We start from the raw sequence: 13,304 nt of genomic DNA, 5'->3' as shown, positions 1-13,304 counted from the left end.
ATGTCTTCGTGGAAACAAGATATGTGTGTTTGTGTGCATGTTCAGGCACTCAGTGGTGTCTGACTCTTTGCAACTCTATGGGCTGTAGCCTGCCAGTCTCCTCGTCCATTGAATTTCCCAAGCAAGAATACTGGAGTGGGTTGTCATTTCCTCTTTCAGGGGATCTTCCTGCCCCAGAGACTGAACCTGAGTCTCTTGCATCTCCTGCACCAACAGTCGGATCTTTTACCGCTAGCGCCACCTGGAAAGCCCCAGAAACAAGATGAGCGTCTACATTTTCCAGAGCGGGACCAGACTTTCGGGTCAGGAGTACAGCTTATGTGCTTGTACATGGTTGGGCAAAGGACTTTGCTTCTCTCAGCATGTCTTTCTTTAGAAATGGATGGAAATAGACACAGCCCCAAAGCAGCAAAGAAGCAGTGATCTCCAGGTCTCAAGTGACCTCCTCTGTCTTCCTCCTTCTGGCCAAATGCAGGCCATCCTTGCCCCTTGGGGATTCAAGTCAGATGTCTATTTGTGGCACTCTAGCCTGGAGAACAGCACTTGATCAGGTTCTGATCACCACTGAATGTGGCTCAAGAATTTCCTCCTCATTTTTTGAATTATCAGCTTAAGTCAAGTACAAAGGACAGACAGTATGATCTTAAGGAGGAAGGAATCAAGCTGAAGCCAAAAGAACCACACCTACTTTGGACTTTACTGTGAATGATGCTGCTGCTCTGGCTGCTGCTGCTAAGTTGCATCAGTCGTGTCCGACTCTGTGCGACCCCATAGACGGCAGCCCACCAGGCTCCCCCGTCCCTGGGATTCTCCAAGCAAGAACACTGGAGTGGGTTGCTATTTCCTTCTCCAATGCATGAAAGTGAAAAGAGAAAATGAAGTCGCTCAGTCGTGTCCGACTCTAGTGACCCCATGGACTACAGCCTACCAGGCTCCTCCATCCATGGGATTTTCCAGGCAAAAGTACTGGAGTGGGGTGCCATTGCCTTCTCCGATTGTGAATGATGAGCTGGAAAAAATTTTGAACCACAGACTTCTGGATGGATTATCAGACGCAAACATTCAGGAGCCAGGTAGGGAATCCCTCAGTCCTCAAACTTTGCAAAATTGTGTCACTGTGTCTCTGACATGTTGGGTGGTTTTCTGTATGGTACTGATGGGAGACAGACCTTTCAAATAGGCTGGTTACTTGTGTCAAACTTAAAAAAAAAAATGGTGTTTCTTGAAATGCTAGACCTGAGAACACTGATTAGAAAGCTTCTCAACAGTTTTCAGGATGACTTATCCACATGTATTTCGTCTTTCTCTCTTTCATGTTTTCTTTCTCTCCCTAGGACAGAGGAGCCTGGTGGGCTACAGTCTATGGGGCTGCAAAGAGTCAAATACGACTGAGCAGCTGAGCACACACACACACCATGAGCAGTTGAGAATTTATTCTAAGAATCTGACTTTGTTGGCAGCCACATGGAAAGCAGCTTTAGTGATGAGTTTTTTGGAATGCTCCCCTAAATTTTCTGTTTCCATCACTCATGCATAAATCTAAGAACCCCTCAGACCAGTTTATTGACTCTATTTTTCCTTAGTAAATCAATCTTATCAAGGCCCATCCTGGACACTCTGTAGAATGGTAGGTCCTCACAGATGCTTCTAAGACATCCTTTGCCTTCAAATAATAAACCACATACACATTAGGTTTTTAGCCACTTTTCAGTGATCCATGTGGTGTTACAGCAAACATCACAACCATTCCTATTGATCCTATTGCGTGTAGTCAAAAAAACTAGCTTTTGCACAACAGTTCTTATAATAAGAATCTTTTATTAGTAGCAAATTCTGCTTTTAATAGTCATTTACTTACATGCTTCACTTTCAATCTCCTATTTACTCACTTAGGAATATACATTTTTCAGCCCCCACATCACACCCATATGTCCTACATTGGTAAAACAATATCCTCTATACAGAACAGGAGAACTCCTACCTTTTTTTGCACTCTTAATTTAAATATTATTAAAACAGTATTTGAATGACAAAGAAAAATTAAACATGTATATATCATTTAAAAATTATATTTACAATTGCTCATGACTATGGAGAATTCTACTTGATGATATCAAGCTATCAAAATTGGTACAGCCTTAGTGTTTCTATGGGAATATATTTCCATAATTTTTAAAAACCAAATAATCTACAATAGTACAGTAGAAAGAGAAGACATTGCTCCCCTTTCTTCCACAACAACACACCACTGTAATCAATTTTAGGAGACAATTACTGAGCACAGTTGATTGTATTTCCTTCTGCAATTAGCCTCTATTCATATCCATACATATTCAATTAAAATGGGATCATAGTATCATACAATATATACCATTCAGCCTATATCTTCTGTATCACCTTCTACGTGACTATGCAGAAACCTACTTTATCCCCTTAGTGGCTGTTTTGTGCTCCATTGCAAAGCTCTGACATAATTAGTTTATGATGAAGATGTCAGTTCTTTTCTCTTCTTTTACCTTTTTTTCTGATTGGAGGATAACTGCTTTACAACATTGTGTTAGTTACTATACGCTGTAAGTGAATCAGCTACAAGTATACATATATTCACTCCCTCTTGGGCCTCCCTTTCCCCCCACCATCCCACACCTCTAGGTCATCCTTAAGCACTGAACTGAGCTCCCGGTGCTATACAGCAGTCTCCCACTAGCTCTTAATATTTATTTTACACACAATATACGTCAGTGCTCCTCTCTCAATTCATCCCATCCTCTCCTTCCCCTGCTGCATCCACAAGTTCATTCTCTATGTCTACATCTCTATTCCTCCTTGCAAATAGGTTTATCAGTACCGTTTTTCTACATTTCATATATATGCACTAATATATGGTATTTTTCTCTTTCTGACTTACTTCACTCTGTATTACATACTCTAGGTTCATCCACATCACTCCAAATAACCCAATTTCGTTCCTTTTTATGGATGAGTAATATTCCACTGTATATGCCTAACACAACTTCTCTTTTTTTACTTTTTAAACAACATTTCATGTGTAGTCTTGTATATAGTATTGAACCTACTTCAGAATTACTATTACAATTTCTTTTGTAAAACTTACTATTACCATAGTCAGTATTAATCCTTGGTCCTTTATAATTTATCGGCTCTGATCTAGTCTTGATTTTTCAACTATTTATGGTTTGTTTTTGTCCCTTGTTTTGTTGTTTTCATTCATTCTGCAAATGTTTGTTGAGCATTTACCAAGTGAAGATACTAGACTGGACCTTCCAAATATAAGGCAATGAAACATCAAACAGCTTACAATCCAGTAGGGCAGAAAGAATCTAACTGCAGATAAGAGCAACTAGGTGTTACAGGCTCAGTGACCTGCCTCTGTACTCTACAACATTGAGTTGTTTGCTGGGAGATAATCCAACAGAAAGTCTCTCTTAAATTGAGTCTTGAAAGACAATTAGTTGTTCACAAGTAAGGCAGGTGAACAAAAGTGTTTCCAAGAAGAGGGGGAGCTTTGTAGAAGCTGGAGGTCTCAGGAGAACAGTAAGGACTTTAGTATGCTGAAGTGGGAATGGAAAGTTAAAAGGGAAACAGGACCAGAATAAGTAGAGATGGGCTCACAGCAAAATGAGGTCTTCAGGGCCCTTGATGGGGTTACTATGGAAACATCAAGGCATGCCACAATTCTCTAGCAGCTCCAAAGACAGCATACACCTGGTTCAGCTCATTGTGGCATGGTGGGTACCCCTCCAGCTCTACCTGTCCTATGACAACAGACAACTAACCAAGAAAAGTCTACTTTTCTACTCTTTTGATCTTTGTTTTTGTTTCATGGGCCATCTACAGCTTCACTCCAAAATATATTTCAAAATAAGACATGGGCCTTGGTTTGATATATTAATACATTTAGTCTTTTTTTAAAACAACATGGTGGCAAAAGAGAGTTTCAAATAGAAAAAAACATTATTTCAGTATTATTAACTGAGAAAAGCTAAGAAGTTTCATAATAACATTGAATGAGGTTTGTCATGTGCAAGCCCCGCCCCTCCCCTCACCCCAGGAGAAGGTATAAAGAAGTACAGTTTTTAAAATGATATTATTTACAAAACAGAAATAGACATAGAAAACAAATTTATGGTTACCACAGGGGAAAGACGGGGGAGAGATAAATTAGGAGTTTGGGATTAACAGATACATGATATTAAAGAGATAAACAACAAGGCCCTACTGTATATAGCACAGGGAAATACATTCAGTCAGTTCAGTTCAGTTTAGTCTCTCAGTCGTGTCCAGCTCTTTGCGACCCCATGGACTGCAGCACACCAGGCCTCCCTGTCCATCACCAACTCCCAGAGTTTTCTCAAACTCATGTCCATTGAGTCGGTGATGCCATCCAACCATCTCATCCTTTGTCGTCCCCTTCTCCTCCTGCCCTCAATCTTTCCCAGCATCAGGGTCTTTTCCAATGAGTCAGCTCTTTGCATCAGATGGACAAAGTATTGGAGTTTCAGCTTCAACATCAGTCCTTCCAATGAACATTCAGGATTGATCTCTTTTAGGATGGACTGGTTTGATCTCCTTGCAGTCAAAGGGATTCTCAAGAGTCTTCTCCAACACCACAGTTCAAAAGCATTGGTTCTTCAGCACTCAGTTTTCTTTATAGTCCAACTCTCACATCCATACATGACTACTGGAATACCTTATAATAATGTATAATGGAAAAGAATGTTAAAAAGAATATATATGTGTGTGTATATAGCTGAATCACTTTGATGTCTCTAACACAACACTGTAAATCAACTAAGCTTCAACTGTCTAAAAGTACAGGGTTTTATAAAATGAGTTTATCTTTCTTTCTAATTTATACTCAACCTGCTTTCCAGTAAATAAGTAGCAGTCCAGAGGTGGGAGATTGCTAACGTATGGGACCATTTATTTAGGCCATCGACATAAATAAATCATCTAAGGATTTTAGAATTCACCTAAGAATGACAAACATTCTCTATCAGAAAAGCCCCAGGGCCCCCCCACCTGCTTGAGATGGGAGTTAAGCTTCAGCGGCTTGACCCGAGGCTCTGTTCCCCTTTAGTGAGAAGGGTTTTTATACAGCGAGATAACGTACAGCTATCATTGTGATGGACGTTAGGTCAAGGAACCAAGCTGGAAGTCAAACGTGAGTAAAATCCAAACTTTCCTTTCTCAGTTGTCTGTGTCTTATGATCCCTGTGTCTCTGAAATGATCCATACATTCATTGACTCTATGAAACCAGACTCTGCCATTCTCCAGGGCAAAGCTATAATCCATCCGTAATCAAACAGGAGAACTGATTGCACATTTTCTATGAAGAACCAGTCTCTGGGTGAGAATAACTTGTCTGAGTGATAGTTTCAGAAATGTATTGGGGAGCAAAGGGTCTGTTCTGAAACAGAGCTTTGCTCAGTGGTCAGGAAGGGAAAGGGTTTTTGTATAGGAACAAGGTTAAGAGGAACTGTTGTGTAAATACTTTCGGCCAAGGAACCAAGGTAGAGATCAAAAGTAAGTATTGTTTTCAGCTAATCCTTTGCTGTTTCTGTCTAATTGGTTTACTTTTTGTTCCTTTTTGCCTGTTTTCATTAATTCGGTGTCAGGGCTAAAACAAATTTCATTCCCAGGTTAGGTACAGAGGAGGGGAAGGGAAATTCTTCCATAGGAGGCTAGCTGATGGTAAATTTAAGATTAATTTTAACGTAATTGGGGAAGGGGGCTTGATGCCCCTTCAGGGTAGGTATTTGTACAAGCAGAAATTAGGGGGAATCACTGTGGTTCACTTTCGGGCCAAGGACCAGAGTGGAGATCAAATGTGAGTAAACTTTTGTTCAATTGTTTGTACTGGAGACTTCTGTCCTGTTGTATCAGTTGTGCGGGTTTGTGATATTTTGGTTACATGAGCCATGCCTGGTGTCCCCAAAAGTAAAAGACAGAAAATCAGAAGATAGTCAATTTTTAAGCTGAACAAACAGCCACATCGTTGAATTTGTAAGGAGAGTAGGGTTTGTGGAGAGAAAGGCAGAGAAATGACTGGATTTTTCTGTGGACTGGGCTCTTTCCTGTGATTGGCTTCAGAAGGAGGTTTTTGTTAAGGGGGATATGTCAGGGACTTCGCTGTGAATTACGTTCGGCGGCGGGACCAAGGTGGAAATCAATCGTAAGTGCACTTTTCAACTCCTTTTTCTTATAGAGCTGTGAAATTTGGGGGGTTTAATGCTTGGGATATGAGTTGAGGTCAGTTTTGAAGAGAATGGGGTTCTTCTGAAAAATCAGATGAGTCGGGGGCTGGAAATCAGTTTGTCTCAAGAAAGAGCAAAAAGCTAGTTAGTTAATGTGGCACCTAAATGACCAGGTTTTCTCTGTATCTGACCATTGAAAGAGATTAGCAGCAAAAAGTGTTTTTTGTTGAGAGGAAAGTAAGTTAAATCTGTGGATCATCTTTGGCCAAGGGACACGTCTGAAGATTAGACGTAAATAATTTTTCTCTATTACCTTCTGAAATATGGGTCTAAATGCCAGTATGGACTTTTAGAGGCTTAAGTATGAGTTTTGTAGAGATGGGTAAATGAGACTATTTCAGATTTATTATCAGTTTGAAAAGTTAAACTCAGCTCCAAAACTGGATTTGTAGACAAAAAAGATTAATTTAATCTAAACCAAATGACTCAAAGGGGGAAAAAATAAGTGTCGATGAAAAAGGACACTTTTCCAAAGATAAAGATGTTTAGCTTTTAAAAATCATAACAGAGACTTAAATTTTTTACATCTTAAGATTTGTAGAATGTCCCTGGGATAGGATATTAAAATTTTTTCAAATATCTCCATAACAAGGAATCTTTGCAGCTCTAAAGAGCCAAAGTGAATTAATTTTCATTGAGATTTGCCAAATATTGTACTGATTTTTGCTAGATGTACAAAACAGAAAAGTAGAGAAATGTGTCTGATAAATTATTTTATACCAATAAAAATTAATGGAATGCACTAAAAAATCAGTAAGACATTAGAAAAATATACTTGTCTATGTTAAAGTTTCTGCTTGATTGAGAATCAGCAGCTGTGTTATTTTTAGAGTCTAAAATAAATGAAAAACTGTCAATATTCAGAAATGCTATAGGGGTTCTATACCTTGACAGATGACTCTAAAAAAAAGCCAAATTTCTGTATTAGACTGTACTGGAAATGTATAAATACATCTCCTCTTATAAATGAAGGCAAGAGGGTTGCTCCCAAAAGCTCAGCTTTGAAGAAATTTAAGCGAAGGAAAAGAAAATAACTGCACTTTTTAGATGCCCACAGACGTTAAAAAGATAGGAAATATTTTAATGAGTATGATTTTTCTTATTACTTGGCGGTGTCTTTGTACCGCTGTGGGGGCTGTGGCCGCTAACGTGGTCTGCAGACCTCGCGGCTGTCTTTAGACTTCGGGGCGTCTTCTTTCATGATTGAAGGACGTTGGCGGCCAGGCCCCTGGGCTCTAGTGGCCACGCACCTGGCCGCTAAAGGCCTCAAAAGGCATGGCCAACCCGGTGATCGCCCATTCAGCTGTGTTATGGCCCACTTTCCTGACACAGTGATACGAATCATGTCGCTAACAGTAGAGAACAGAAATGTGATGGACGTGAGCTAACATGGGGAAAATAGGGAGAAGCCTGATTTTTGACAGCAATTACAAAAATAAAACTTATATTATTGTATCTGCTTAATAAAAATTACCAGTAGGGGACTATAAAGAACTTAGTTTTTTTTTCAGTGATCTATAATTATTTCAATATCCTCTCATCAAATATATTTAGTAATAAATGTTCAATCAAAATGAAATATATATAAAAGTTAACATTATATATTTATATATATATATAATTTTCTCTTTATACATATAACTCTTAGGGCAAAATTCAGACCAGCAAAAATCTAACTGAAGACTAGCAATCTGGCCATTCAGGTTTTGATCAGTTAACTTACTGAGTTAAAAGTTCAAACTAAATATCATTATAGTTATATTGCTGAAAAAAAATTAGATAAATTTGTGGTGTTTTTAATTTTCAGAAATGTAATGGCTTCAGTAAGATTATATTTCAGGCGTACAAAATATCTAAATGTATATAAATGCCATTGATAAAAACTCAATGGCATTTTTTTATAAATGGCATTTTTTTATAAATTTTTTATAAAAAACAGGAAAGTATTTTCCAACCCCCTCATTCCATGATAGAAAATTTTCAATCTGGGTGTTTTACCCTTTAAAATCATTTTAAAATTCGTTATTGTCATTGTTGTTTACTCTGGCTAATTTCAAAAGTGATACTTGAAAAAGATTATTTTTGGTTTGTGGACAACCTGACAGGACTATTTTAGGGACATTTTAAAACTCTTTTCAAACTGTTTAAACTATGTAAGTATTTTAAACTGTTCTAAAATAATTTGGGGCCTTTTAAAAATCTTTCAATTAATTTTAAACTCTATTAAAAAGTTAATATGAGGTCTTACAAGAATTTCCATGTCAAATATGATAATTGTTTAATATTTTAATGCAGGATAGAATGTTTAAAGCCATCAAGGATTGACCCAAATAGGAGTATCTTCATAGGATATTTCATCTCCTTTTTTTCTAGAATTCAACTTATTTTACTGCATAGGCTATTTTATAAAATTCTCTGAAAAAAATAATACGAAGAGTAAAAGAAAGGAAAATATCAAAACATTAAAAATTCAGTATCTGATATTGAACTGCTTGGTTAACATGGAGGTTTATAGCTTTATAAAATCTGTTCACTGATCTGTGACTTCTCCCAGCAAAGAATTCTTTGTTATTTAATTCACACTCCCCCATTCAAGAACTCAAAGGCCCACCAAGGGGATTTCTAGCAGGCCATCTGACAGCTGCTCAGAAGTGCAGCTCATCAGCTTCTCCTGGGCAGGTGGCTGAAATTACAGTTGACCCTACGAGTCTGCCTGAGACTTGCCCCATATGGTGACAGTCATAAGGCCAGGGCTGGGGGTCTCCCTTTGAGGCCTTTTGCAAGGAGTGGGAGAGTTGCTGGCTTGATCACAGACGGTGAAGGGGTTGACACCCACACACACATGCTCGGACCCAGACTCAGAGTTTAGGGCTCACCCATGAAGGGTGGGTCTGACCCCAACACACCCAAAGGAAGCCCAGGAAGTAGAAGACAGCCTGACATCACTGCACAGGACTAGGAGAGGCAAGGGGGAAGTGATCTTGTTAGATCTGTTCTCACTTCTAAACTCCAAGAGGGTCTGATGAAGTGGTTTTGTTTCTTGGCCTCTTGCGCTGGGTTCCCTTGTAGGAGGCAGGGAACACAGATGAAGGAAAGAAAGATAAGGTCAGAAAACTTAAAACTCTTTTCAAACTGCTCAAACTATTTAAGTATTTTAAACAGTTCTAAAATTATTTAGGGCTTTAAAAAAATCTTTTAATGAATTTTTAAATTCCATTAAAAAGTTGATAGGGCTTCCCTGATAGCTCAGCCAGTAAAGAATCTGCCTGCAACGTGGGAGACCTGGGTTTGATCCCTAGGTTGGGACAATCCCCTGGAAGATATAAGGACTTACAAGAATTTTTGTATCAAATATGCTAATTATTTAATACTTTAATGCAGGAGAGAATGTTTAAAGCTATCAAGGATTGACCCAAAGAGGAGTATCTTCATGGGATATTTCACTTCATTTTTTTCTAAAATTCATATTATTTTGCAGCCTTAGAATGGCTGCAAAGAGTACAAAAAATTCAGAGCTTTCTTAAGGAGTAGGGGGCTACAGAAAAACTCAAAATCATGGCAATTGTGAGTTTGCTTCTTGACTTCCCTGGGTGGCCCCTGGATACTACAAAAAGAGCATGTGGCTCTCTGCACATCTTTCTATTGCATTTCCAAGGTCACCTCCAGACAGTGCACCCCAGTAGACAACTTCACTGTTACTTAAACACCCTTCTCTGTTCTTCCTTCCTCAGGGTCTGATGCTGAGCCATCCGTCTTCCTCTTCAAACCATCTGATGAGCAGCTGAAGACCGGAACTGTCTCTGTCGTGTGCTTGGTGAATGATTTCTACCCCAAAGATATCAATGTCAAGTGGAAAGTGGATGGGGTTACTCAGAGCAGCAGCAACTTCCAAAACAGTTTCACAGACCAGGACAGCAAGAAAAGCACCTACAGCCTCAGCAGCATCCTGACACTGCCCAGCTCAGAGTACCAAAGCCATGACGCCTATACGTGTGAGGTCAGCCACAAGAGCCTGACTACCGCCCTCGTCAAGAGCTTCAGTAAGAACGAGTGTTAGAGCAAGAGGTCTACAAGCTCCCCAGTCACCTGTGCTGATTCGGTCCCAGCCCCTCACCCCTCCTCAGGCCCTTTGTCCACAGATCAACCCCTATTGCAATCCTCTGACCCATCTCCCCACCTCATCCCCCTCCCCCTCTTTGGCTTTAATCGTGCTAATGTTGGGGGGACAATGAATAAATAAAGTAAATCTTTGCACCTGTGATTTCTCTCTCCTTTCTGATTTAAGGGTTTTTGTTTTGTTTTTTAAATTTTTGGGGGGATGGGGGGCTGCTGCACTGGGTCTACCCACTCCAGTGTACTTGCCTGGAGAATTCCATGGACAGTGGAGGCTGGCAAGCAATAGTCCATAGGGACACAAAGAGCTGGACTCAACTGAAGGGACTTAGCACACACGCACACACTGGGTCTTCATTGCTGCACGGAGTTTCTCTAGTTGCAAAGAGCAGGGACTGCTCTCTAGTTGCGGTGAACCGGCTTCCCACTGAGGTGATTTCTCTTGTTGCAGAGCATGGGTTCTAGAGCATGTGAGCTTCAGTAGTTGCAGCACAGGGGCTCAGTAGTTGCCCAGCCACAGCATGTGGAATCTTCCCAGACCAAGGATGAAACCCAAGTCCCCTGCTTTGGCAGGAAGATTCTCAACCACTGGAGCACCAGGGAAGTTCCTTGATCAAAGGTTTTTAAACACTGTTTTTCTAATGACCCCAGTTTATCTTCTAAGGAATTAAATATTGAGTTGATAAAAACCATACCATCATTTATAAAAATCATCAGCCTCCATTCTAGCCTACCCTACCTTACTCTTTCATGAAACCCACAAGCCATCTATATTCATAGCCCTCTCCTGGGCCATGGTATGAGAGGCTTGCTTCTTTTTTTTTTTTATTATTGAAATATAGTTGATTTACAATGTTGTGTTAGTTTCAGATGTACAGCAAAGTGACTTAGTTGTCTATATACATATATGCACTCTTTTTTAGATTTTGTTCCCATACAGGTCATCACAGGGTATAGAGTACAGTTTCCTGGGCTATACAATAAGTTTTCCTTAGTTATATATGTCATTGGGATTGAGACTCTTGCCTCTTTGATTTCCCCTTCTCAGCAGGCTTCAGAGCCCTTTGCAGGGTGATGGTTCTTATGATAACATAGTCTTTGATCCAGTTGAATCTAATTTACCAACAGAAAATCTTTCAAAAGAATGGAATGGCTAGAAACAGATTCATTCATTGTGGCTATACAATGATAATAATGTAGGTGAAGAAGCAATAGGGAGATATTTAAGTCCATTATGGCACTTTGACTTAAGGGAATACGATGCCTTCATTACATTTTAAATGCAATAGATGTTGAGGCCTCCTATCTGCCAAAGACCACATTAAATGTTTCCACAACCTAATTTAATTCTTACTACACTACACAGTTAAAATGAAAGAACATGAAAGTTGCCCAGTCGTGTCCAATTCTTTGTGACCCCATTGCAGTCCATGGAATTCTCCAGGCCAGAATACTGGAGTGGATAGCCGTTCCCTTCTCCAGGAGATCTTCCCAACCGAGGGATAGAATCCAGGCCTCCAGCATTGCAGATGGTTTCTTTATCAGCTGAGCCACCAGGGAAGCCCAAGCCCAAGAATAGTGGGTAGCCTATCCCTTCTCCACTGGATCTTCCTGACCCAGGAATCCAATCTGGGTCTCCTGCATTGCAGGTGGATTCTTTTACCAGCTGAGCTACCAGAAAACACAGTTAAAACACAAAATGTTTATTAAAGTGTAAGTCAGGTTCTATATAGCTGAGAGATATTCATACCCTAATACCTACCAATCCTGCCCTTGAATGAATATGTCCCTGCCCACTAAAAAAACTTATGTAAGAATTTTTCAGAGCATCTTCATTCATAAAAGCCCCAAACTAGAAACAACCCAAATGTCCACCAACAGTAGAATGAGTCATTAAATTGTAGCATGTTTGTATATTAAACTATAACTATACCAAACAATATAGATGATTCTCATAAGCATGACAATCAGCAAAAGAAACCAAACACAAAAGATATGCCCTATATTTTCATCTATGAAGAGTTCAAAACCAGGAAAAATACAATTAGAAATTGGGATAGGAATTACTTTGGGCCGCGAAGGCAATGGCACCCCACTCCAGTACTCTTGCCTGGAAAATCCCATGGATGGAGGAGCCTGGTGGGCTGCAGTCCATGGGGTCACCAGGAGTCGAACAAAACGGAGTGACTTCACTTTCACTTTTCACTTTCATGCATAGGAGAAGGCAATGGCACCCCACTCCAGTGTTCTTGCCTGGAGAATCCCAGGGACAACGATGCCTGGTAGGCTGCCATCTATGGGGTCGCACAGAGTCAGACACGACTGAAGCGACTTAGCAGCAGCAGCAGCGGAGGTAGTGCCTAAGAGAATATAAGATGGGGCTTCTTGTATTCTTGGTAATGTGAAGCATGCCATTTTGTGAAAATGTATTGAGCTGTGAAATTATAATCTGTGCACGATTCTGTATATGCATTCTACTTCAAGATATGCTCACATCAATATCTTATACCCAATTTACAGATAAGAGAGGCCAAGAGGAATAAGTAATAGATCAAAGCCACACAGATGGTGGGCCAAGGATCAAATCCCCTCCTGCCCAATTCTGCTCTCTTGACATCTATATAATCATTCTGCCTGCCGGTGCTTAGGGTGCTGCACAGAACAGAAACTCAAATGCTACCTTCTCAGGGACTTCTCCATTTGGAAATCAGAGGCATACATACATAAGTAGCAATGGAAAGGAACAGACGTTCAGCTATGGGCAAAAGAATGTAGTTAACCTGATCCATATATTAGGATCCCATGAATGAGAGGTTATGTGTTTGCGAAGCGGGGAGGTCAGGAGGAGGCCACATATAATACCAACCTTGACTCTCTTCCCCCACTTCTGTGCAGGCATCCTAGCCTCTCCC

The 13,304-nt window shown here is 40.0% G+C and overlaps 1 gene segment (V, D, J or C); it reads left to right on the top strand.

Moving 5' to 3' along the window:
• The window catches only part of LOC147363176 (immunoglobulin kappa light chain-like), a 50,479-nt gene extending 39,939 nt beyond the window's left edge, over positions 1-10,540 (top strand). The window contains 2 exon segments of the C gene segment in view: positions 5,515-5,548; positions 10,011-10,540. Of these exon segments, the coding sequence occupies positions 5,515-5,548; positions 10,011-10,336 (360 nt within the window).
• The last annotated feature ends 2,764 nt before the right edge of the window (positions 10,541-13,304 follow it).

The sequence above is a fragment of the Bos grunniens genome, chromosome 11 (assembly GCF_055505025.1).
Source record: "Bos grunniens cultivar Pamir isolate PY7600 chromosome 11, Bosgru_T2T1.0, whole genome shotgun sequence".
Classification (NCBI taxonomy): Eukaryota; Metazoa; Chordata; class Mammalia; order Artiodactyla; family Bovidae; genus Bos; species Bos grunniens.
The sequence above is the reverse complement of the archived record's forward strand: the minus strand, read 5'-3'. Positions and strand labels throughout refer to the sequence as shown.